A 27,176-nucleotide genomic window follows, 5' to 3' on the forward strand; every position below is an offset into this window, starting at 1 on the left:
GAGTGGATTTGGTAGACGGAAACTGAAAGAAGCCTGTCGTATATATGTATATATATATATGTATGTGTGTGTTTGTGTGTCTGTGTTTGTCCTCCTAGCATTGCTTGACAACCGATGCTGGAGTGTTTACGTCCTCGTCACTTAGCGGTTCGGCAAAAGAGACCGATAGAATAAGCACTGGGCTTACAAAGAATAAGTCCCGGGGTCGAGTTGCTCGACTAAAGGCGGTGCTCCAGCATGGCCGCAGTCAAATGACTGAAACAAGTAAAAGAGTTAAAGATATGCACAATTTGTGTATGTAAAGAATGGTTGTGATTTATGGGCGTCTTTTACGCACACGCGCGCGTCCAAGAATTTTTAGTGACACACCTTATTCTGAGTTCAAATCACGCCACGGTCAACTTCGCTTTGCACCCGCCCGGGATTAATAAAGTAAGTACTAGTCAAGAACTGTGATTGATTTAATTGGCTAAATCTCTGCTCCGAAAATTGGGTTCGTGTTCATGGGCGGATTCTGTCACTTTCTGTCTGCCAAATCCTCTCACAAGGCTTTCATCGGCTCCGAGCTATAGAAGACACTTGCCCAGGGTAATCAGGCAGTCGGACCGAACCCGAAACTATATGATTGAGAAGCTGCTATCTCTCTCTCTCTCTCTCTCTCTCTGTCTATCTATCTACTTGTCTATCTTTCTATTTGTCTATCTATCTATCTGTCTGTCTATCTGTCTGTCTATCTTTCTATCTATCTATCTATCTATCTATCTCTATCTATCTATCTATCTATCTATCTATCTATCTATCTATCTATCTATCTCTATCTATATCTATCTATCTGTCTATTTATCTATCTATCTATCTATCTATCTATCCATCTCTATCTATCTATCTATCTATCTATCCATCTCTATCTATCTATCTACCTATCTATCTATCCATCTCTATATCTATCTATCCATCTCTATCTATCTATCTACCTATCTATCTATCCATCTCTATCTATCCATCTCTGTCTGTCTGTCTGTCTGTCTGTCCGTCCGTCGTCCGTCCGTCCGTCCGTCCGTCCGTCCGTCCGTCCGTCCGTCCGTCTGTCCGTCTGTCCGTCTGTCTGTCTGTCTGTCTGTCTGTCTGTCTGCCCGTCTGCCCGTCTGTCTGTCTGTCTGTCTGTCTGCCCGTCTGTCTGTCTGTCTGTCTACCTACACACACACACACATACGGTATATATGTATGCATATATGTAACTGTATGATACTCGTGTAACTAAGCGAATTATTCCGAGTATTAGTCATGAATGCTTGATAATTCAATCCCTATAATATTTTGCCAAGAAACCTTGCCAATCAGCTGGTGATGTTATATTTGCGTATCCCCGCTTGGAAAACACTGTTTATTGTAGGGCGCATGGATATTATAACAAAAACAAAGTTTAATGTACTTAATCGCATCAGGGATTCTGTTTGACACTGATTAGTAAAATAAAAACCTGCATTCCTTAAAACCCTGTGAAAATAATTTCAAACGACTAGTAAAACCTCAGGCTTAGATCTTTTAATAAAGGCTAGTGTATATAAGAAATTCGCAAACTATAAACTTTGGTTCAATAATAAACTATGTAAAAATGTACAAGACTTGTGAGTGAGATTCACGAGGCTGTTGGTTTTGGGTCCTGGTCCCTGCTCAGCTCAGATCGAGATCTATAATCAAAAATATTACAGCCTGACAACCGTTGTTTTTTTTTTTTTTTGTTTTTTTTACTTGTATCTTAAACTTCATTATCCAAGAGTCCTTATTTTATCAAGCGACCGCGCAGAACGCTGGTTTCTCAATCTTTTGTAGTTCGGAATCCCCTTTCCTCGAACGAAATTTTACGAAATCACTTTTGTGAAGATTCACAAAAGACAGTAAATTACTTTAATCAAATAGTTAATTTCATTCGGTGGTTCATTGCCCATATTTTCATACAGTATTCCATCTAACATGTTCCTCTTTACGTATTTGAATGAACTTTTGCCCCTTATATTCTTGCAGAAAATGTGACAGTTTATATAACGAAGTTATATAAAACCTTGGTGCATTATTACTCTTGATTCTGCTCACTAATACCACTTTATCCTATTCACATTCTAATCCCCACCAAAAAGATTTTGAAAATATATGTAGAATATAAATATTATATCTGATTAAATTTGTATTTCTAAGTAAAATCATGATAACCTCTAGATATCTGACGCCCCTGACAGGATATTTACCATCTCTTGTGAGCTCTCAATGCCCTCAAGGAGTACCATTGACTAAAATTAACCATTTGCGCAGAGGATCTCATAAGCAACAAAAGCCACATATATTAAGGGAAGGCTTTCTTTATCATTCAGTACATAAGAAGGATGGTGTATAAACACAGTGTTAAGCTAAGTTCATTGTAAGTCAACAAACAGTGCTTTTCTCAATAAATATATAAAAATAGGAGTCATATAATCACAGTAATGAATACCCAAAACGACAAAGGTCCTCTAAAACGACACAAGAAGTTCTTGTGTCATTTTAGGGGATTGATAATCTTTGATGTAAACACATCAACAAAATATGGTTTCTCTGAACAAACTTCATGTGAAAATTTTATACAAATGCCACTCCTAGGTTTTGTAACATCAACAACGATACTTTCATATATGCGAATAAAATACTGTAAATATTAATCAACAGAAATCTGAATAGTTAAACCCTGACATATAACTATAAAGTTCTTTATATATCAATCCTACAGAGGTTAGTAACCTCAACATACTAGACAAAATGATTAATATAGACTCTGCTAATTCTATTAGTTAAAAATTAGAGAAAACCATCTGGTACAGAGCTATTTACAAACTGTATTACATGGTTTTTCACCAAGATCACTGAAAAGCAAATTACATGGCCTGCGATGACTTAATATGGTCAGGCTAGGATTGCAACTTCTGCTGCTGTTGTTTACTCTCAGGTCAATCAAAGATAGCCTGAGGCTCAATTCAAACTGTCGGAAGGAAAATGCATGTACATGTGCATCTATGTACATAGATTGTGTGTGTATCTGTGTGTGTGTGTGTGTGTGTGAGAGAGAGAGAGAGTAATTTGAAGTCAGCAAACATTATAAACAGAAAGGACAACAGCAAGAATAAAGTTTACCGTCTGAGTTGTTGAAATTAGTGTCAACAATTCGGACTGAAGAGAAAAACAACAGGTACATTATATATATATATAATTCGCTACCAGTATATTCGAATATGTATAATATATAGTAAAGCTTCCCTTATGAATTACTAACCCCCATCGAATTATATCCTTCTTTCTTCAAAAGTCTGCTGAAAAACAAATTACATGGCCTGCGATGATTTATTATGGGCAGACTAGTATCTCATAAGCAACAAAAGCCACATATGTTAAGGGAAGACTTTCTTTATCATTCAGTACATAAGAAGGATGGTGTATAAACTCAGTGTTAAGCCAAGTTCATCGTAAATCAACAGATAGTGCTTTTCTCAACCGATTGGGGGTTCTTTTGCTTTGGCTATATGTCATAATTTATTAATTTTTGTGGGTATTTCTGTTTTTGAAGGAACATGTTTAGTTCTGCCAGTCCTTTCTCTCGTCTGAGCATATATGTCTTATCATACCGAATAGTATGTTCCTTTTTGAATGGGAATGGTGGTAGGCATTAGAATGTTCAGAAAAGGGAGCTCCTTTTTATTTCTATACATAGTAAAATTGTAACAATTCATGAATGCCTTTTTACTTGTTTCAGTCATTAGACTGTGACTATACTGGGGCACTACCTGAGTTTATTGATTTAAGGAATCTTGTACAGTCCTCCTTACTTTTGTTCCAAAATATGAAGTAGTCATTCAAGAAGCTTTTGCAGATTCCCTATTAAATAGATTTGTAAATAATGATCAAGTGTAATTCTGGACAGTGCATACATTTTTTCTTCTAGGTACCCCATTACTAGTGACGCAAACGTTGGTGCGACTTTCGTCCCCATTGCCATGCCTTGTACTTGTAGATAATATTGGTTATCAAAGAAGTTGTTGTTTTCTAGTACTAACCATAATCCTTCAAGTTTAGATTCTTTTGGGAACCTCTCCCGAATTCTTTGTGGGTATTTATCTGTCCGGAATTCAAATATCCCATAGGGGATATTTGAGACTGGTTACGTCAAAGCTAACTAGGATTGTCTCTTTATCTATTCCTTCTAGAATATGGTTTAGGAAATCCATACTACCAAAGGCTAGTGACGTTTTTGTAAATAGTTTATCATCCTTACCATTTCTCTCCCCTTTTCATGTATATCAATGCTACCAAAAGATAATAAAAGTTAATATAACAACAATATACAATATGTATTTTAAAACGACTATCTGGACGGACCGAATGTCAATTCTTTTGTATTACTTTTACCACGTGATCACTCATCAAGTAATTTGCCAAACATATCTCCAAAGCATTATGAATGGTTCATTAAAGGTGAGGAACTGACAGAATCTTTATCATGACAAACTGTGTTTAGTAGCATGTCTTCCAGCTTTACGTTCCCAGTTCAAATTTCTCATTTGCCTTTCACCATTTCGGGGTTCATAAAATAAATGCCAGTTGAGCACTGGGGTTATTTAAAGCCTTAGCCCTTCCCCACAAAGTTTCAGGCAATGTGTCTGTAGTAGTAATAATTATTAACAGCACGTTAATAATACAGTAGTTAACTTTGTATTGTTTTTACGTTAGTTTTTCGTTATTTTACTTTTCTTTTATAATGAGATTATCTTTATGGTATCGATAGATGTATTGAAGCCTTCCATCATTCTTTACATTTGATGCTAGGAGAAGCTTCTAGATAGTTCCTCGAAATGCTAGACAATCTAGCCAAATCATTCTGAAATCATATCCTACCTCCTTAACAAAAAGGAAACACATAATATTGCCCTGGACAGTGTCTCTCATAGGGGTCGAGATGTGAGGATTGAAAAACGCTGTTTAATCGTAATGTTAAATTAAGATAGCTTCAAAATTTTAAAACTTGTCCGATACCAAGGTTTCCAGTTCAGTTCCACTGTATAGCACCTTGGACAAGTCTTCTGATATAGCACCGAGCCGACCATTTCCTTGTGAGTGCATTTGATAGATGGAAATCCGTCTTATTTGTGTGTCTTTATGTCTGTGTTTGTATTCACTCCATCACTTGTCAATTGGTATTTGTTTGTTGACGTATTCTTTAACTCAGAGGCTCTAGAAAAGAGACCGACAGCATAGTTCCAGACTTAAAATATAAGTCTTGGGGTCGATTTGTTCGACTAAAACCCTTCAAGTTAGTGTCCCATTATGGCCACAGTCCTATGACCGAAGCAAGTAAAAAATAAAAGAGAGGTTGCAAACTTTATTTTGCTTTCTCATTAGGAGTGAAAAAGAGGCAGACAATTTTAATATTGGAAGCGAAACTACTATTTGTCTTTTTAAGAACCGCTTGTCTAAGGTACACCATTCTGGAAAACCAAACGAGATGTCTATGGCTTGAATGCTTTCTGTCATATATCTGTTCGACCAAGATTGACTTGGGAAGCATAGAATCATAGCGTTCGTAGGTTTCGAAGCTTGAAGTTATCACCAAGTCTCAACACAGAAAACAGAATCTACGTTCTAGTCCTAAAAACTCCATCTTACCTACAAAAGTTAAAAAAAGTTATACAGCCCCCCACCCCCTCTAGTCGATTAATAAGTCAGACTAAACCACAATTAAGAAGATATTGAGAGAAAATCGTTGACAGAATCATCCTCATAGTCAAAAACAATTCCTACCTTTTACTGTGGACATAAAGACACACATATAAGGTGGTAGGATTTGAAGCTTTACCCATTTATTTTTCTTATGTATTTTTTCATCCGGTATAATCCTTATCTGTCTGTTTCCTACTTTATAATTCATTGCAAGCTAAGTAACAATATCAGCTGAGTTTATACTTACTGACATAATTATAGACAGAAAAAGAAAAAAAGATATACTCGACAGAAATAGATAAGCCAAAGAAACCTCTTGCTATGATCCACTGCCTACGTTCCCTGCTGTAGACATTTCTGAAATCCTTCAACAAAGAGCAAAGTTCACGTTTAGTCTCGGTGAACTAGTTCTAGGAAATTTATTCTAACATTTGCTTGTCACTTGCATATATATAAATATATGTATGTGTGTGTATTGTATGGTGTGTGTTAAAGGCTAAACTTTCAAGGTTAAATGAAATAATGTAATAAATAAATAGATAAAAGAAAAGTGATAAAGAAAGCAGAAAGAAACAAACCCTCAGAGCTGATGTTTTGCAACACTGGAAAAAAAATTTACATTGTGAGAGAAATTTGGCGAGTTTTGTACGCTGTCGGCGGAGAATCTACCTTGCGGCTTTTAGTTACATTCATTTACATTCTGATTTCAAATCCCACCGCGGTCGACTTTGTTTAATTTTCCGAGATCGATAAAACAATACCAGTAAAGCTCTGGTTTAACCTTTGCTCTCCGCTTATAAAAGTTTCTAGCATTATGCTAATGCTAGAAATTATTCTGATAATAATGCTTTGTAATGAAGTATCAGTTTGAACACCAATATTAAGTTAGGCTGGTTTGTTTTCTGAGTTCATATCCTACCGAAGTCAACTTTATCCAACACCATTCTGAGATCGATAAGATAATTACTCATCAAGTACTGAAATAAATTCAGTTAGATATGAAATTCCCCATTCCAAACAAGCATTTGAAAAAAAGAGAAAAATAATTTTGTTTTGGTTATTTTGTGTGTGCGCGACCACATGTGTACGCGCGCCTGCATGTGAGTGCGCTGTCCTACATGTGTGTTTGTGTGAAACTCGTTCCTTAAACTTGTGGTCCCAGTTAACGATCCCCCTGCGTGGCACCTTGGGCAAGTGTCTTCTTCTATAGCCTCTGGCCGAACAAAACCCTGTGAGTGGATTTGGTAGACGGAAACTGAAAGAAGCCCGTCATATATATGTGTATATATATATATATATATATATATATATGTATGTGTGTGTATGTTTGTGTGTCTGTGTTTGTCTCCCCAACATCGCTTGACAACCGATGCTGGTGTGTTTACGTCCCCGTAACTTAGCGGTTCGGCAGAAAAGACCGGTAGAATAAGTACTAGGCTTACAAAGAAGTCCTGGGGTCGATTTGCTCGACTAAAGGCGGTGCTCCAGCATGGCCATAGTGAAATGACTGAAACAAGTAAAAGAGTAAAGAGTTCTATTCAATCCGAATGTTGTGAGGGAAATTAGATTAGACGAAATCTGTAGTAGCCCGTCGTATGGACAGTAGCCTATGTTGAGGAGCTGTTTGAGGAGTGTTCGATATTTGAGCAGAGTAGTGCATGGTGTATATGGCAGTCACATGAGGAGCACACGGATGTTCACACACAGAAAAACACTCAGAGCTGTGTAGAACTGAGCGCTTAAACGTGCACAAAGAATGAGATGAATATCGAAAAAACACTATACAGATTAATATACGCTCTAGCAGATTTGAACGCGAATAACTAATCATACATTGGTAAAATATGTTTTTATTAACCACTAATTATCTAGATGTGGAGGCACATGGCCTAGCAGTTAGAGCAGCGGACTCCTGGTCGAGGAATCGCGGGTTCGAATCTCAGACCGGGCGATGTGTGTGTTTATGAGCGAAACACCTAAGATCCACGCGGCTCCGGCAGAAAGTAATGGCGAGACTTCTGCTGACTCTTTCGCCATAACTTTCACTCACACTTTCGCTCTGCATCTTCCAGCTCACCTGCGACGGACCGGCACCCCGTCCGGGTGGGGCACCTATACGCCATAGGAACCGGAAAACCGGACCTCGTGAGCCAGGCGTGGCTCGAGAGGGAACAAACAAACAAAACAATTATCTAGATAATTAATATTTCTTTTACAATCTGTTTATTGGTGTTGGATGCATCAATATGGAAGTAAAAATGTATGTGTGTTATCTTTTTTCCCGCTGCATTTTGAGCGTGGAGCTGGATGCCTTTAGATGTTTATATGTAGGTACAAACGTGTTTTTGACAAGGCTTTGTTTTAAAAATGAATTTAGGAAGAATTAGGCTACGGGTGTTGTTACTTTAAAGTTAAATGAGGTTTGCGTAACATATCTCGTCTCTTTTGTTTGTTTTGTTCTGGAGTTATGGGTTTTTATGAAATGTATTTTATGTTCAAAACCACTAAAGCAATATTCGTTGCCTGAATGCTGAGCGGGACGAAGCCAAATGTTTTTGGAGAGCTTTTAAATTATAGTTGTATGGTTCGATAAAGTGTGTATATATTACAAGGTTTCACTGGGTTTCTTCAACGGTTGGTATTAAGAGCTGGTAAGATTTAAGATGACTCGAAAACCGATTCCTTTAATGATGGTGTTGTTGATAGTGCAGTTAAAGTACTTAGTTTTTTTTTCTGTATTTTCTGTAATGATGGGGTTTGTGCTTTTCAGGATTAAAAATAAAGAAAACTGTCACCTTTGTTGATGGGAAGAGATTTTGTTTTTATTTGATGTTGAATAGGTCGATCGAGTCACTTTCTTCGACTGAATCGAATGTGCTGATGCTGAGGTCAAAAAGGATGAGTGGAGTGCTTTTTAATCAATAAGCTGTTGTTGAAGAAAATTACAGATTTTATAACGTACCTCAAGATGTTGGATCCAAATAGGTGACAATTTTGGGATGAAGCAATTGAAAGGTATTAGTTGTTGACGTCGAATTGTGCGAAAGTTTACGTTTTCTCTATGCTGTTACTCCACAGTGAAAGGTAGGAATTGTTTTTGACTATGAGGATGATTCTGTCTACGATTTTTCTCTTAGTATCTTCTTAATTGTGGTTTAGTCTGAATTATTAATCGACTAGAGGGGGTGGGGGGGCTGTATAACTTTTTTTAACCTTTATCGGTAAGCTGGAGTTTTTAGGATTAGAACGTAGATTCTGTTTTCTGTGTTGAGACTTGGTGATAACTTCAAGGTTATTTGTTTCTTCTTTATTTTTCTTTGTAAATATTTGCCATGTTTTGTGTGGATGGCTCCATTTGATAGACACTTTAGGGCTTATTCAAGTGTACAAAGACGCTCTGGCTTTTGGACAAGAAGTGGGCTTCTTTAGGGGTTCCTTGGAAGTTCTTCATGTCGTTCCTGTATTTCGAGTTTTAAATTAGCGACTAGTTCGTTATAAGGTGTACATTTAATCACCCTAAATCTCAAGCTTAGCATAGATACAGTGTTATTCTCTGATTAAGTTCAAGTTATTTTCTAATATAGGCACAAACCACATATACTCACACACACAGGCGCACGCGCGTACGCATAGATACATACATACATACATACGTACACACACGCGCGTGCGTGTTTTTTTTGTTGCCAATATGCACACGCACTATTTATTGGATCTCCACTTTAACTTTATTATCGGAGTTCTTTCGTCACACCATTCTGTGATCTCTTCAGTGGCTTCCTGTTCCTCATATCTCCTCTCTGGTCGTGTTCTGTCTATTCTATTTTTATTTTTCTGTATTTATATACACGCCATATTGGCTGTCTTTTACGATCGATTAAAATAATAAGGCTTTGGAAATTTTTTTGTTCTTTTTCTTTTAATTTCTTGGTCAAAGGGCAAGGCAGAACCCATGATCTGTTACAGGATTTCTGAGTCTGATGGAAGTGACGGAGGAATGTATTCCCAAACCAGAATGTTTGCGAAAGAGTTGACTTCGCTAAAGGCAGAGAAGATGCCCGGTATTGGTATAAAATCGGGCGATGGATTAAATCATAGCGCGATTTGAACTCAGAAGGCAGCGAACTGAAACAAATACTGCAAGGCACCCGGTCTGACATTCTTACAGCTACGCCAATCTACATTAATACTTTCTTTTATCTCATCTTTTTATTGGTCCCAGATGGATTAAAGATAAAAGTTTCTTTTTATGGCGACGACGAGGATTGAACTCATAAACATCTGACATACTTTTAAATGCTGTTGAGTAAGTTAAAGGTGAACGCCGACGTGAGTAGTCTTATGATCAAAGATGCTCAAGCCATGATCGCAATGGCTTTTTTTTATATGATGTACTTCTAGGGCTATGTCATCCTTGACACACGCGTGTCCTTCCCTTTTTATACGAGCGAGGTTTGATTGCTTGTTTTAGCAGGTTGAGCGGCCGCGTAGCCTCAGTATTGCTCTGCGTGTAATCCGATGATGGTATATCGTTTGTACCAACTCACTCGCCTTGTGTGTAAATGTGTATGGTGTGCGGTAGATATAGAGACAGAAAACGAAAATAAGAAGGAAAAAAGTGTGTGTGTGTGTGTGTGTGTGTGGTTGACTGGCTGCTGGCTGTGGAAAGACACCCCATACAATTAGGTCAGTAGTCCAGAATAACCTTCCTTCTCAGACACACGGTTCCATATGTTAAATAGATTCCCTCTCTGCCCTCTTCTCGTCTTACTTTCTTTTCTTTCCCTTTCACTAAATGGAAAACAGTTTATAGAAATCTTGTTCCATTGGCACTGTATGCCTGTAACTGATGTCTCTGACAGTTTTTCTCTTTAATTTCTTTTACTGTTGAGTTCTTTCTTATTTTCTTTCTTATTTTCTTTCTTATTTTCTTTCTTATTTTCTTTCTTATTTTCTTTCTTTCTTTCCTTCTTTCCTCCTTTCTTTCTTTCTTTCTTTTACTTCTTTCTTTCTTTTACTTCTTTCTTTCTAATTCTTCGAAATTTCCTCGTAAATTCACATTTTCGAATTGCTATTAGTATTACTTTAACAAAACAAATACAAATGTCATCTTCTATTTGAGTTTTAATATTTTAGGAGCTGAAAGTGATGCAACGACCTGGTTTCGTGCGTAAAAGCATCAGTATTTTAATGCCTGGATGTCATCAGATCTTTTAATGTTTATATTTCCCCAGTGATCTTTTTCGCCTGTTCAATATCCTGGATGGAGTCATTTTATTCTACTTACCCCGCTAATCTGTCTGGCCAGATATTAAATAACAAATTTGTGTATACATCTATGGTACTATGTTTAATTACACTCTCAGCAACGGCGGTGGGTGCAGGAGTGGAGTCACCAGCAACGGCAGGGTATTGTTTACACTCAAGAAGTGATTCCAAATTTCGGAGTCGTCGTCGTCATCATCATTATTATCCTCATTATTATTGCCAGTCAGCCAAGCAACAAGTCAATTATCCTTTTGGTATTTTAATGTGAGTGAATATATATATATATATATATATATATGTGTGTGTGTGTGTGTGGTTGACTGGCTGCTGGCTGTGGAAAGACACCCCATACAATTAGGTCAGTAGTCCAGAATAACCTTCCTTCTCAGACACACGGTTCCATATGTTAAATAGATTCCCTCTCTGCCTCTTCTCGTCTTACTTTCTTTTCTTCCCTTTCACTAAATGGAAAACAGTTTATAGAAATCTTGTTCCATTGGCACTGTATGCCTGTAACTGATGTCTCTGACAGTTTTTCTCTTTAATTTCTTTTACTGTTGAGTTCTTTCTTTCTTTCTTATTTTCTTTCTTTCTTATTTTCTTCTTATTTTCTTTCTTTCTTTTTTCTTTCTTTCTTTCTTTCCTTCTTTCCTCCTTTCTTTCTTTCTTTCTTTTACTTCTTTCTTTCTTTCTTTTACTTCTTCTTTCTAATTCTTCGAAATTTCCTCGTAAATTCACATTTTCGAATTGCTATTAGTATTACTTTAACAAAACAAATACAAATGTCATCTTCTATTTGAGTTTTAATATTTTAGGAGCTGAAAGTGATGCAACGACCTGGTTTCGTGCGTAAAAGCATCAGTATTTTAATGCCTGGATGTCATCAGATCTTTTAATGTTTATATTTCCCCAGTGATCTTTTTCGCCTGTTCAATATCCTGGATGGAGTCATTTTATTCTACTTACCCCGCTAATCTGTCTGGCCAGATATTAAATAACAAATTTGTGTATACATCTATGGTACTATGTTTAATTACACTCTCAGCAACGGCGGTGGGTGCAGGAGTGGAGTCACCAGCAACGGCAGGGTATTGTTTACACTCAAGAAGTGATTCCAAATTTCGGAGTCGTCGTCGTCATCATCATTATTATCCTCATTATTATTGCCAGTCAGCCAAGCAACAAGTCAATTATCCTTTTGGTATTTTAATGTGAGTGAATATATATATATATATATATATATATATGTGTGTGTGTGTGTGTGTGTGGTTGACTGGCTGCTGGCTGTGGAAAGACACCCCATACAATTAGGTCAGTAGTCCAGAATAACCTTCCTTCTCAGACACACGGTTCCATATGTTAAATAGATTCCCTCTCTGCCCTCTTCTCGTCTTACTTTCTTTTCTTTCCCTTTCACTAAATGGAAAACAGTTTATAGAAATCTTGTTCCATTGGCACTGTATGCCTGTAACTGATGTCTCTGACAGTTTTTCTCTTTAATTTCTTTTACTGTTGAGTTCTTTCTTTCTTTCTTATTTTCTTTCTTATTTTCTTTCTTTCTTTCTTTCTTTCTTTCTTTCTTTTACTTCTTTCTTTCTTTTACTTCTTTCTTTCTTTTACTTCTTTCTTTCTAATTCTTCGAAATTTCCTCGTAAATTCACATTTTCGAATTGCTATTAGTATTACTTTAACAAAACAAATACAAATGTCATCTTCTATTTGAGTTTTAATATTTTAGGAGCTGAAAGTGATGCAACGACCTGGTTTCGTGCGTAAAAGCATCAGTATTTTAATGCCTGGATGTCATCAGATCTTTTAATGTTTATATTTCCCCAGTGATCTTTTTCGCCTGTTCAATATCCTGGATGGAGTCATTTTATTCTACTTACCCCGCTAATCTGTCTGGCCAGATATTAAATAACAAATTTGTGTATACATCTATGGTACTATGTTTAATTACACTCTCAGCAACGGCGGTGGGTGCAGGAGTGGAGTCACCAGCAACGGCAGGGTATTGTTTACACTCAAGAAGTGATTCCAAATTTCGGAGTCGTCGTCGTCATCATCATTATTATCCTCATTATTATTGCCAGTCAGCCAAGCAACAAGTCAATTATCCTTTTGGTATTTTAATGTGAGTGAATATATATATATATATATGTGTGTGTGTGTGTGTGTGTGTGTAACACAAAACAAAAATTGGATTGAGAACGTAACATTCGGACAATTAAACGATGAAAAGAAGGACGGGTCATTCGGAGCTTCCTATCCTCAGTCGAGTACCAGATTATCTTAGCAGTTTCGACGGTCACACTCAAGACTGCTCCAATCTGACCGGCTCCAAGAAAATCTAAGCTAAGAGTGCTAGATTCTTTGGAAGAAAGCAAACGAATGTATAACGAAAAGAAGGACGAAAAAAAACCCCAGAGATATGGTACACAATTACAAATACAAACAACAGGACATTAACAACAGGTGTCTTTCGACTAAAGACGAATTAAATTAAGCTGGAGTGTGTGGAAGTGAAGCCCTACGGCAGGGACATAAGAGATGAAAGTCATGGGAAGGAATATAATATGATATAAAATTTCAGGTCGCGTGCTATAGATACATGGCTTGAAATTTTGCAGGGAGTTTGGCTAGACGATTACATCAATCTCAGTCGGTGGAATCTGAACTCGGAACGTAAAACCGGAAGAGATGTCGTGTAGCATTGTGTCCGCCGTGTTAGCGATTCTAACAGGACGTCGCCTTTGTGAATGTATACATTTATGACTACTTCGTATTATACTCTTTTCGGATGATCTGATACCTTAGCTCTTTTGCAATATATATATATTTCAATATGTGACCGCGTGTGTATCGTTGGCGATTTTCTTTCTCCGTCTTCCCTTCCTTGGACCTTTCCTTCTTCTGTTTCTGACGATGAGCTCCGCTCAAAACGTTAAATCCTCCTTCTTTCTATCCTTTCCTGAGCGTCCAATAACACTATACATGTTCCACGTCCACGCGTTGTTGTGTTTTCTCTTTGTTCATGTTTGGATTAAGTATATATATATATATATATATATATATATATATATATATATATATATATATATATACTTTAACTAATATTCTAATCAATTAATTACTATCCTATTTCGTCCCCACGCTTTTTCTTCCTTTTCTCACACACCGCCTTATCCTTAGGAGAGTAACTGGGATTTGCTTTCCGCTCGGTATAATTTAGCAGCGAAAAAAAAATTAAGCACTCAAATAACTTGTTCATACGTTATCAGCATTTATTCATTCTCTTACTGGCACTGTTAGATAAATCACTTTACTTTCTTTGGTGTGTTTTACTAGAAATTGTACTTTTCTGGTTAAGGTCGTCAGAATATTTTATATCAGAAGGATAGGGAAGGAGAAAAAGGGTGATAGGAATTTGTATTCGTGATAGGAACAAAACCAAAATTGGTGTGCGAAGCGCCGTCGATTTATTCGTGGACCACACATCTAGACAGGCTTTTTATTCTTTCGATTCTTAAAAGGCCAAAATATAAAGAAGCTCCAGCAGGATTCGAACACTCAAACTAAGCGAACTAATTAACTAACTGCAGACATGGCTCAGTAGTTAAGAAGCTAGCTTTGCAACCTTGTGTTTTTGGGTTCAGTCTCACTCTGTGGCATCTTGGACAAGTGTTTTCTACTATTGCCAACCAATACCTTGTGAGTGAGTTTGGTAAACAGTATATCTACTTATTTTGTGTGTGTGTATTATATTTATGAAATATATATATATAAGTGTATGGGGAGAGGTACAAACAGACATAAAGACACACACACACGCATATATATATATGCGTGTGTGTGTGTGGGGGGGGCTTGTCCTCATTTCACCGTTTAACAGCTTATGTAGGTTTGTTTGCATCCCTGTAACTAAGCGATTCGGCAAGTAATATCGCTAAAATAAGTACTGCAGGTTATTTGTTCAACTAAAATCTTTCAAGGCTGTGCTCCAGCATAGCCACAATCCAGTGACTGAAACAAGTGAAATGAAAAGATAAACGGGATTTTGTCCCAAGATACTGCACTTGGTGTTATCACAGTTTTAATAAATATTGATATAATATAAATATTTATACATACACACATGTATGTGCGTATGTCGGTGTGCGTGATATTATTATATATTTATCAAATAACTACACGTTATAATTATTAGTTCTAATCCATTTAGATAGAGTTGGCTGTGTTAACTTTGCTTTTACTCTCTACATTAAAACTGAAATTTCTTCTAGAAATATGCTTTTACCTTTTAAGATCATTTTGATTTACAGCTGTTGAGAAAAGCATCGACGTGGCAACTTGCTGAGTTTCTTGGATCAGTAACTTCCCGGGAGACAGCACCGTGGCAGAGTATACTGATGAAAGTATCTTTGGCCCACGTTCTCCCACATCTGGTGCGTTCCGGTGTTTGGGTTTGTCCTCACACCCTTCCTCTTATACATCAAGGACCTACAACACTTATCCCTCTGCAATGATATCCCCATTCAATTCTCGTTAATCTTACGAATCCAAGAGTCATCTACATATAAGCTAGACATTTCATAGCAAGCCTACTCTGACTTCATGAACAAATACTTTGAAAATAGTCTCCAGAAAGGTCATGCCAACCTTGTCTCCTTCAACGGCACAAAATCATAATTACTACATATAGAAGAAAACAATATCGCATGCAACTCACCTCCGTATAGACAGTATACAACAAGAATTGATATTCAAGTTCTTACATAGCTAAACTTTATCGACAGAGAAATCCTCTCCTGTGCATCCTACTGTAGCAAAGACTGTTTTACAAAGAGTCAGGGCCATAAAATGTTTCATTTCCCAACTATCACTAACCCTCCATAAAGCTTAGAGGAGACACACAACAGATTACTACGCCGAAATCTAGGACAGTGCTCTTGCTACTCATACAGGTATCTCGGACCAAATTCCTCAAAAGGCAACTCGACTGATAAACATGAAGTCGCTTGCCAATACTCTAAATTGTAGCCTACAGACGTTCTGTCTTTCTTTTCTTTTTTTCCTAATGCCGTTCTATTGACGTCTGTGCCTTGGAGTTAACTAGCCTCGAGTTACTCCCATCCCACCACTCAGATACTTACGACACTAACTTCTTTTCTCTTCACGTGGTCCATATTGTCCAGACCCACTTTTTAGAGCTCATACTGACTACTACACTCAGTCCTTCCTGCTCCGAAATGAATAACAGCGAAATCTCCCATACAAGACACCTTACGGTTAAAGAAGATATATTAACAACTAGCACTATCACCCGGCGTTGCTCGGGTTTGTAAGGGAAATAACTATATAGTTAGTTAGTTAGTTAATTTTTGGCTCAAAAGCAAATAGCAAGGCCATGTAGGGGAACATGGAGTTAAGTACAGGGTGGTGTTCATGTAAAGAGTTCAGGCCACTTGAGGTCAAGGGAGACTTTGAACAAAGCGGTCGTCGGCATCTTCACCATCTCGTCTGGCAGCTTGTTCCACGGATCCGCAACCCGGACGGAGAAAGCTCCTTTCCTTCGATATATGTATAAATATATGGTTTCTTCTGCAAAAGCTACTCCATCAAATATTCTCAGTCAAATAAGAACACATTCAAGGCCACCAGGTCCATCAAATCGAGGGCTTTGAGAACCACGGATCCAGTCGTGCATGGAGCACACGATCTGAATAGAATCGGAGATAGTGTAATAAAATCTTCAGATTGCTTGAAATGTATTTTGAGAAATTCAGTATCGCTAGTTCACTTCATATCTACAACACAATCTTGCTTTCTGCATCTGCTATTAGTAATATTCATTTCTACTCTAGGCACAAGGCCCGAAATTTTTGGAAATGGCCAGTCAATTAGATCGACCCCAATACGCAACATGTACTTAATTTATCGACCCCGAAAGGATGAAAGACAAAGTCGACCTCGGCGGAATTTGAACTCGGAACGTAAAGACAGACGAAATACCTATTTCTTTACTACCCACAAGCGGCTAAACACAAAGGAGACAAACAAGGACAGACAGCGACCCCAGTGCGTAACTGGTCCTTAATATATCGACCCCGAAAGATGAAAGGTAAAGTCGACCTCGGCGGAATTTGAACTCAGAATGTAACGGCAGACGAAATACCGCTAAGCATTTCGCCCGATGTGCTGACGTTTCTGCCAGCTCGCCACTTTATTATTATTAATACTAATTTTAACAATAGACCATAGTTCAAGTCAACGGAAATTGCCAATTGTAATAGAGTTTTGTATAATAGAATTTTAAAGAAATCTAACCTCGGAAGATGAATGCTCTTTAGCAAATAATCAGCGAAACTGAACAAGATTATTATAAACAAGAAATGCTTATAATAAAATGCCACCACAAAAGTAAACAAACACATGTTATAATGGCATCTTCCTCTCAACCTCAAACATGTCAAATACAACGTTACACGACATCAGATCATCAGTCAGACAATCTAATCAATCAGTGCATTAGATTAACCATCAATTTCCATTTGAAATTAGTGTAAAGTCAGATCAGCGTAGGATTAACCCAATCGCAACCACTTAAATTGTTGTATTGATAGTGTTACACTTGTAGACGGCCAGCGCACTCTGCCGTATGGTTTCGCGTCCAAAAAACATATTGGAGACCACACAAATTTGATGCCATACGAATCGCCCAGTAGCCATTGGTGCAAACTTAAATGAAAGCTGAATCGATGTCTACCATCCTCTCAACAGCACACAACAGTGATGACGAACTGGATTGCCGCAAATTTGTTTGCTTTTTATTAGTGGCACTCAAACAACACAAAGGTTATACTTGGAGTGATAACTTTTCTACGAACTGTAAAGGTCATGTCAATAATCATGTCACTTCAGGTGTATTTATCTTTATCCTCAGCAAGGGGGTGGCCACTGAGAGCGTTCCGGATTACTACCGACTGGAACGACAAAAAAAAAGTCTCCATTCTGACGATAAGTTCGTTGACTTCCGAATTAAAATATTCTCGATGACGGATTTGCAGGTTCCTTGGATGAGACCCACAATGAATTTCTCAAAATACATTTCAAGCAATCTGAAGATCTTATTACACTATCTCCCATTCTATTCGGATCGTGTGCTCCATGCACGACTGGATCTGTGGGACGCAAACACACCAGCACCGGTTGTCAAGGGATATTGGGGGACAAACACAGACACACATACATAGATACATATGTACATACACACATACATATATATATACATATACACATATACATATATACATATATACGACTGGCTTCTTTCCGTTTCCGTCTACCAAATCCACTTACAAGGCTTTGGTCGGCCCGAGGCTATAGTAGAAGACACTCGCCCATGGTGCCACGCAGTGGGACTGAATCCGGAACATTGTGGTTCGTAAGCAAGCTACTCTCTACACAGCCACTCCTATGCCTATGTAAATAAAAAGGACAACGTGTTTAAAATAAAAATATGTGTAAGAGAGATGTTATCCAGTGAGACAGTCAATAGATCACTATATTTCAGAGGTGTTCAAGATACAGAAATGTTTAAATATTCGACTCTTAAATGCTACTAATGTATATCGATGATTTACAATTAATACTCAGATTCAAAGGCAGGTGTTAAAACCAGCAGCCATGTGTCTGAGCAACGATTTATTTCATCTCTCACTTTTCCACGAGTCCTGAGGAAAGGGTTATAACCTCGAAATATCGAAACACATGGTAAAACTTCAGCTGTTGTTCTGTTTTGACTTTTGTAGTTCATTTTGTATTTCCTTTCACATTGTTTCGGCCTTGTCAAGTTTTATCCAATATAATATAACACAATACTTCACCCTTTCTTTTCTGTTCTTATGACGAGGACAGGGTTTTATTTTAACTGTTGTTTCTCAGTATACATTCGCACTTGCTTTACTAATTGTAGACGACATGGTTATTCGAATTAGTGAATAAGCGTGTGTAAACTGTGGCTTCACTTCCTAGAAATAGCAGCCAAATCTCTCAGTTTCTTTAAAATAGACATATTATGTATTTCTGGAAAAAGAAATGGTCAAGAATGGAATACCTTTCACAATAGACATTCTTCATCAGGATTAATCCGGAGTTAAACAACAAAACAACGAAAACCTGGAACCAAAGCGCTTGGGGTGGACGCTTAAATTCACTCAACTCAGGCTAGCAATGAAAGATAATTTATATTTTTGTTTATTTAGCAAAACAAGATTTAGTTTGTATATAAAGTTAGGTAAATAGTGTATCATATTTTCACGATAACCTTTTAACATTAGAGTAAATGGATAAAATAATTAAGTATACATAAATAACTTTGTATCAATGTATTCTCGGCGCTACCATAAGCATTAAAAATAAAATAGTTCTGTCTTCGACGAAGGGCTTTACTCGATACGTCCGTTTTCTTATCTCCTCATGGTGGTGCGTGCATGTCTAAAATTGTAAACTTCAATAAATAACTTTGTTTATTCAATTATTTTCTATTTAAGGTTTTCTTCTGGTGAAGGAATTATCTCTAGAGGGCGTGATAGTTGTCGATGCTATAAATATGATACTCACTATTGAGATAATCTAGTTGAAATATGTTTGCCAATATATTTATCTCTGTACTAGTACTATGACCCAGCAACGCCGGGTCATAGTGCTAGTGCATGCATATACAGCTGCGTGCGCGCACACACGCGAGTACTGTCCAAATCTCCGACCAATCACATACAGCTAGCTAGCATTCAATTGGCGTATCAAGTTTCGGGCATTTTGATTGGGTTTTAGATAGAAAATTCACAAAAAAAGTCACTTCTATTGATTTTTTAATGGCTTTGCGGGGTGACTGAGGAAATGTAAAGATGTGCACGACCACCCTTTGATGGTTTTGAATGACCATAGAAAGTGCGAGCCCTCTAACTGAAAAATTGTGGATTTGTATAAAGGACACACACAGAGACAGACATTTTGCCGTTTAATATATAGAGATTTCTATATTCAATAACGATATATATTACTTTTCGAGAAGAGCAAAGACTCATAGTTTATAAACGAAAGCGGCTGAGTTGATGGATACGTTATCAATGTGGAAATAGTGTGGATCGTTTTTTCTTTTTTATCATTATCATCATCATGTGTCCGTTTTCCATGCTGAACCGGGTTTTACAGGATCTGATGAGCTACAGGGCTGCGTCGTACTCGATTGTCAGTTCTGACATTGTTTTCTACAGTTTGATGCTTTCCTAACGTCAACTGTTTGACAGTGTCTGATGGACGCTTTTCTTTCGTGCCACCAAAACCAGTGAAGTTGTCAAGTAACTCGCAAGGCGGGAAATGAACGAAAAAAGAAAACAAGGAAACCTTTTATACTACATCATTGGAAAACCCACTTAACTCTCAATAACTTATTTAAATAGAAATGGGAAGTTTCAAAAGTTGACAAAAGGCAGTAAAAGGGTTTGCTGTCTCGAGGAGGAGGCGGAGGATAACGAATTGGACAGAGAAAAGTTCCTGCTTGGAGCATTAAACTCTCATTTTACGATAAAACTAAAGGATTCCTCTGTCTGCCTGTCTCTGTCTGTCTGTCTCTGTCTCTGTCTGTCTCTGTCTGTCTGTCTGTCTGTCTGTCTGTCTGTCTGTCTGTCTGTCTGTCTGTCTCTGTCTGTCTGTCTCTGTCTGTCTGTCTCTGTCTGTCTGTCTGTCTGTCTGTCTGTCTGTCTCTGTCTCTGTCTCTGTCTGTCTGTCTCTGTCTGTCTCTGTCTGTCTGTCTGTCTCTGTCTGTCTCTGTCTGTCTGTCTCTGTCTGTCTGTCTCTGTCTGTCTGTCGTATATATATATAGGCAAATTAGTAGAATTTTTAGAGCGTATGATAAAATGCCTTGTGATATAGTGTTCAAATACCACGAGCGCAGCTTTACCCTTCATCCTTTCTAAGACGATTGGAAATGTACCAACCCAGAGCACTCAATGTAAAACTGACCTCGGCGCAGTTTGAATTCAGAGCGTAAAAAGGAGGAATAAATACTGCCTGGCATTTCGTTCGCAGTCGAAAACTTCTATTAATTCGAGTTATTCTCTCTCTCTCCCTCTGTCTATATATGTGTGTGTATATATATATATATGTGTGTGTGTGTGTGTGTATATACACGTGTGTGTGTGTGTGTGTATATATACACGTGTGTGTATATATATATATATATATATATAAAAGCGTGTGTGTGTATCCAGAACGGATGACTCTTTACATGTTTTAACGATGTAAGTAAGAGATCGAATATTTCCAACGAAAATCCTATTTAATCAGTAAGAAATTAACATCTTTCCAAAAGACTGATTTAGTATAAGAAATGAACAACAAACGATGCTTACAGAATCGGTATTCTGTATGTAGTCCTTTGTTATGAATCACAGCGTCAATCCTGTTGGACATTGATAAACACAATTTTTCGCACGAATCAAGTGTTATCCCCATAGTCCAGACTTCTTTTGGGGAATTTTTCAACTCCGATAGTGATGTTGGATTACGAGCGGCTACTTTCTGTTTCAGAATAACCCAACAATGCTCTATTGGGTTGAGATCCGGGGATTTTCTTGGCCACGGACCCAAGATCTCATTCCCAGAATTGCTCAGCCACTTCATTACTGCTCTTGTTTGGTGGCATGGCACCCCATCATACTTGAAGTGCGTACACTGCTTGATCTCCATAAATGGTGAGACTTTCGTTTGCAGAATTTCAAGGTAATTGGTTCCCTTGATAGTTGCCCCTTCAGGCATAAACCACAGTCCGCATCTTCCACCAGCACAAATAGCTTCCCATACCATAACTTCTGGAGCATTTTTAACACTTGGGATAATGTAGCGAAGATTATCACTTTGCTAAGGAGGTCGTCTCACATGTTTGCAAAATGCATAAAATTATGACATCGGCGTTTCATCCGAAAACATAACTCTCTTCCATTGTTCGACTGACCAATTTTTATACTTTTGACAAAATGCCAAACGATCAGCAATATATTTCAAGGTTAACCTTGGTTTCTTTGAAGGTTTGTAGGACTTAATGCTGGTATCAAATAATCTTCTACGAATTGTCCTTTGGCTAGGAACATTGTCGTCTTCTAGTGGTACCTTGAATAACTTCGGAAGACATTCTGGGTGACTTTTTGGTAATTAGTATGACAGCATCGTCCATTTGCTTGGTGGTAGCTTCTGGGCGACCCATAGGCTTGTCAAATGTATTTTTTCCAGCAGATTTCCAGTTGTTTATTGACCTTAAAACAGTTCAGAACGAATCACTCCCCTCCAACTTGATAAGACCAGTAGACCATGGTTTCTGAGTCTTTACCATTCATCTGTACAGGATACCTGTCTGCTAGAGATAGCAGTTATATATATATATATATATATATATATATTTTCATAAGATACAGGGTCGACCAAAAGTCACCTGACAGTAAATCAAACTCCATATAATTCAAAGATTAAAACAAAAACTAATTTTATATTTGACTTCGTTAATAAATAGACAAATGTTGAAAACAAAATGGTGGTTTTTAACTCACAGTATTCAGTTATTAAACATTCATAACTGAAACTGAATATTAAGTATTTATGGAATTTTGATTTACTGTCGAGTGACTTTTGGCCAACTCTGTATATATGAGATTCACACTTGGCTGACCACAACTGAGTGAAACTTGAGTAAACAAATATTTTATATGTGTGTGTGTGTGTGTGGAGAGAGGCGCGTGACTTAGTGGTTAGGGTGTCAGCATCATGATCGTAAGATTGTGGTTTCGATTCCTGGACCGGGTGACGCGTTGTGTTCTTGAGCAAAACACTTCAATTTACGTTGCTCCAGTCCACTCAGCCGGCAAAAATGAGTAACGCTGCGATGGACTGGCGTCCCATCCAGCTGAGGAACACATACGCCATTGAAACCGGGAAACCGGGCCCATGAGCCTGGCTAGGCTTTAAAAAGGGCGCGAAAAAAAAATATATAAACACATTTATTCATTGCATTGTGTTCTACATCCGGTTATACGATGTTTAAACAATTAATAAGCGTTGTACAATATCTACTTTGTATGTGTAGGCATACATGTGTCTATGAATATAAGTGTATCAATGTTTAAATTAATAATTAAATTCAATTCTAATTTCATACATTTCAGACTGGCCATTTGCAATCCCAAGACGGTGATTATTTCATAGAACCAATAAAAGGACACTCAGTTGGTGCCAATGGGAAACATCCACACATTGTATATAAACGTTCTGTCCTACCTCAATTCAAGGATATTTCTGATGGTGCTTCAGCTGAGAAGAAAACGGAATATAAATCAACCCCCTGTTCTGTTGGCGGTAAGAAATAATAGCTTCCCTTTTGCTTTTAGAATAAACGTAATACTGAAAATACGATATACTCTCTCTCTCTCTCTCTCTCTCTCTATCTCTCTCTCTCTTATATATATATATATATATATGTGTGTGTGTGTATAAATTTTTTCGACAAACTTCGCTTGATGCGTGAAAATATATTTCCAATTTTCTCAGACATTTAATCTTTCTACGTAAAAGTTCATTTTCTACCCCTTAATTCCTTTACTGGTTTCAGTAAATAGTCTACAGACATGCTGGGAGATCTCCTTTATAGATTTTAGTCAATTACATTACATCAATCGCTCGCTGTTTGTCTTGTATTTATTTTATCGAATTCATACGAAATGAAATATAAGTCATCTTTGACATAATGGAGAATAACCGGTCGGAAAAACTACCATACAATATTTTTACCTGACGAAGCAATTTTGTATACGTGTCTCACACTGGTGCGGGCGCACATACGCACACACACATATATAATTGAACACACACACACACGCATGTACATATATCTGACTGAATTTGGATCGGTCGTGTCATCTGGCACAAAGTTCTTTTTCTTGAAATGTTCTAATTGTTAATTCTTATCTGTATTCACCTGATGAAAATGTCTTTGTTAATGATGTAATACTTCAGTTCATCAATAAAAAAGCACGTTTGGAACAGCTGTAGCGAACCACAATCCATCTGTTAAACACACACACACACACACACACACACACACACACACACACACATATATATATTATATATATATATATATATGTAATATTTTGGCGGCGAGCTGGCAGAATCGTTAGCACGCAGGGCGAAATGCGTAGCTGTATTTCGTCTGCTGTCACGTGTTCTGGGTTCAAATTCCGCCGAGGTCGACTTTGCTTTCATCCTTTCGGGGTCGATAAATTAAGTACCAGTTACGCACTGGGGTCGATGTAATCGACTTAATCCCTTTGTTTTGTCCCTTCTATGTTTATCCCCTTGTGGGTAGCAAAGAAATATATATATATATATATATATATATATATATATATATATATATACATACACACACATAAAACCAACGGGTTTCTGCGCTATTTCCTTCCCTAAAATTACAAACACAAAAATTTAGTCAAAGTAGCGTGTAATGGAGTTGAATCTGGAATAATGTGGATGCAAAAGGAATTTTCTCAACCATGCGACCTATGACCTGAGTCATTGAGTAGTCACAGCAAGCACTTCAAGTTTATCAGCTTCATCTAATGTATTTAAAATGTGGGTCTAACAGTCCTTATCTTACCTCTATGAAGAAGGCATAACTTAACCCTGCAGACGAACACAGCTCTCTTTCACTTTACATGTGATATTATTTCTTTTAACGGTTTGCTGTATTTACAAATAGCACGTGTATTTACTGCTGAATGAACTGCGCTATTGACGTTTAGACATATTTGTTAGTGGTCTGGTGAATCAATGCTAGATATCCAACTATCAAACAAGGAATGATATTGTGGTTGGTAATCCAGAATTTCATCAATGCAGCAATCAATACTGACTCTGAGTCAGCTGACAATCATAAATTTTAATTAGGGTCTGTTTCATTGAGTATTGATGTGATTAGTTTTCAGTTTAATACTTTTTAATGCTTTCTGTTTTTTCTTGCATTTCCCCGATTAGAGAAAGCGTCTTTGAGGCCGCAGGATAAACAGCTTAAGTTCTATCTTATTAGGCCAGTTTGCTTTTCGTACTTTTAGGAACGATAAACTGAGGGACAGGTAAGTACTGTGCTATCCTCCAGAACAAGGGGTGAAGATCATGTCCCTAAATAAAAAATTGTTATATTTATTTGATTAAAATGTACCTCCTATATGCTTTTTGCTAAGCAGAAAAATTTTAGAACTTCTAAGGTGTCATGTAGAGGGACTAAACCCGAGAACACAATTAAATGGTGTTACCTGCGCATATATATATAGTGTGTGTGTTTATATATATTTATATACGCACACAGATACATGGCAGCGAGTTGGTCAAGAGAGAGGAAGAGAATAGTTTACACAATTCTTTTCTATTCTTTTCGGTATAAGTTCAAATTCCATCAAGGTCAACTTTGCCTTTCATCTTTGCAGAGTTGATAAAGTAGAGCACACACACACACACACACACACACAAGATTATACAGAAGGAAGGAGAGACATCCTTGAAAGGATTCGGATCTGTAAATGAGATACCGTAACATTATCTTGATAATGAAAAGGTGTCTTTAAAATGGATTAGATAAATATTCGTTGAAACTACAGACAAATCTATCCCTTCGATAGTTCATAACACCGAGCGAGATGGCAGGTAATTGCATCATATTAAATAACGAAAATTAGGTAATATCATTGAAGATTATGTAATACATGATGTGCAAATAAATTACTATGCTATAGAAACGTATATAATATGAATTGAACCGACGGTTATCATCTTCATTTATTATATCTTTTCACTGCGTGGTATGTGCTATAGAAACTGGATTTACAGAGTATATAATATAATTTTAGTTAAGATTGTACTGATTACTTACAGATTGGATGGTAGCCTGGGAATGTTCACCAGTATTACTTCGGGGAACCCTGCCTGTCAAGTACACGCTCGTGTGCTACTGCATTCATAACCATCATCACTGAGATCCCCTCCAACTGATATTAATAATAATAATAATAATAATAATATATATATATATATATATATATATTAATAATAAAACATATGCATATATATAACATATATGTACGTACCTACCTCTACATGTACATATACACGCATATATGAGTACAGGACAATTAACACAAAGAAAAAAACCCTTCTTCAGTCGCTATGGTTTCATCTACTCTACGTTTCGAAGGTGAAAGCGAGACGTATCTTCGACAAGAAACTTTCCTTCCTGCGAAAAGCAAATCAATTAAAATTTTGAGATCTTTTCGCAGAGGGGTAAAAAATGGTAACAAAAACAGGACAGTAACGACATATATATATATATATATATATATATATATAAATTAGAAAAAAACCACCTTTTATCGATTCAACAATGAACAGATTAAATTATACCATATAGAAAAAAATTACATCCTATAGAAATAATTAAATATAAGATAAAAACATATGCCAATTACTAAGTAATGTGCACATTACTTAATAATTGGCATATGTTTTTATCTTATTTAATTTTTTCTATAGGATGTAATTTTTTTCTATATGGTATAATTTAATCTGTTCATTGTTGAATCGATAAAAGGTGGTTTTTTTCTAATTTATATATATATATATTATATATATATATATATATATATAATCATATTGTGTGTGTGTGTGTGTACCGATAGCTATCCTTACATTTGTTTCTAACATAGGTACAAAAATTACAAATTGGTGGGGCGGGTGATAGTCAATCAAATCGAATCTAGTACCACTCTGATATTTCATTTTATCGAACTCGAAAGCCTGAAAAGTAAAGTTTACCTTAGCATGACTTGAACTCAGAACATAAAGAACCGGTGTGAATACCTGTTTCTTTACTACCCACAAGGGGCTAAACACAGAGATGACAAACAAGGACAGACAAATGGATTAAGTCGATTATATCGACGCCAGTGCGTAACTGGTACTTATTTAACCGACCTCGAAAGGATGAAAGGCAAAGTCGACCTCAGCGGAATTTGAACTCAGAACGTAGCGGCAGGCGAAATACCGCTAAGTATTTCGCCCGGCGTGTT

At 37.1% G+C, this 27,176-nt stretch overlaps 1 protein-coding gene across 3 annotated transcripts in view; it reads left to right on the top strand.

The window, feature by feature from the left end:
• Positions 1-27,176, top strand: part of LOC115232408 (A disintegrin and metalloproteinase with thrombospondin motifs 7) — a 313,827-nt gene that overhangs the window by 48,588 nt on the left and 238,063 nt on the right. For all 3 annotated transcript variants that reach the window (XM_036511342.1, XM_029802264.2, XM_029802265.2), the window contains exon 3: positions 23,226-23,415. In XM_036511342.1, coding sequence (XP_036367235.1) covers positions 23,226-23,415 — 190 coding nt within the window. The remainder of the gene's footprint in view (positions 1-23,225; positions 23,416-27,176) is intronic.

Source organism: Octopus sinensis, linkage group LG2, assembly GCF_006345805.1.
Source record: "Octopus sinensis linkage group LG2, ASM634580v1, whole genome shotgun sequence".
NCBI lineage: Eukaryota > Metazoa > Mollusca > Cephalopoda > Octopoda > Octopodidae > Octopus > Octopus sinensis.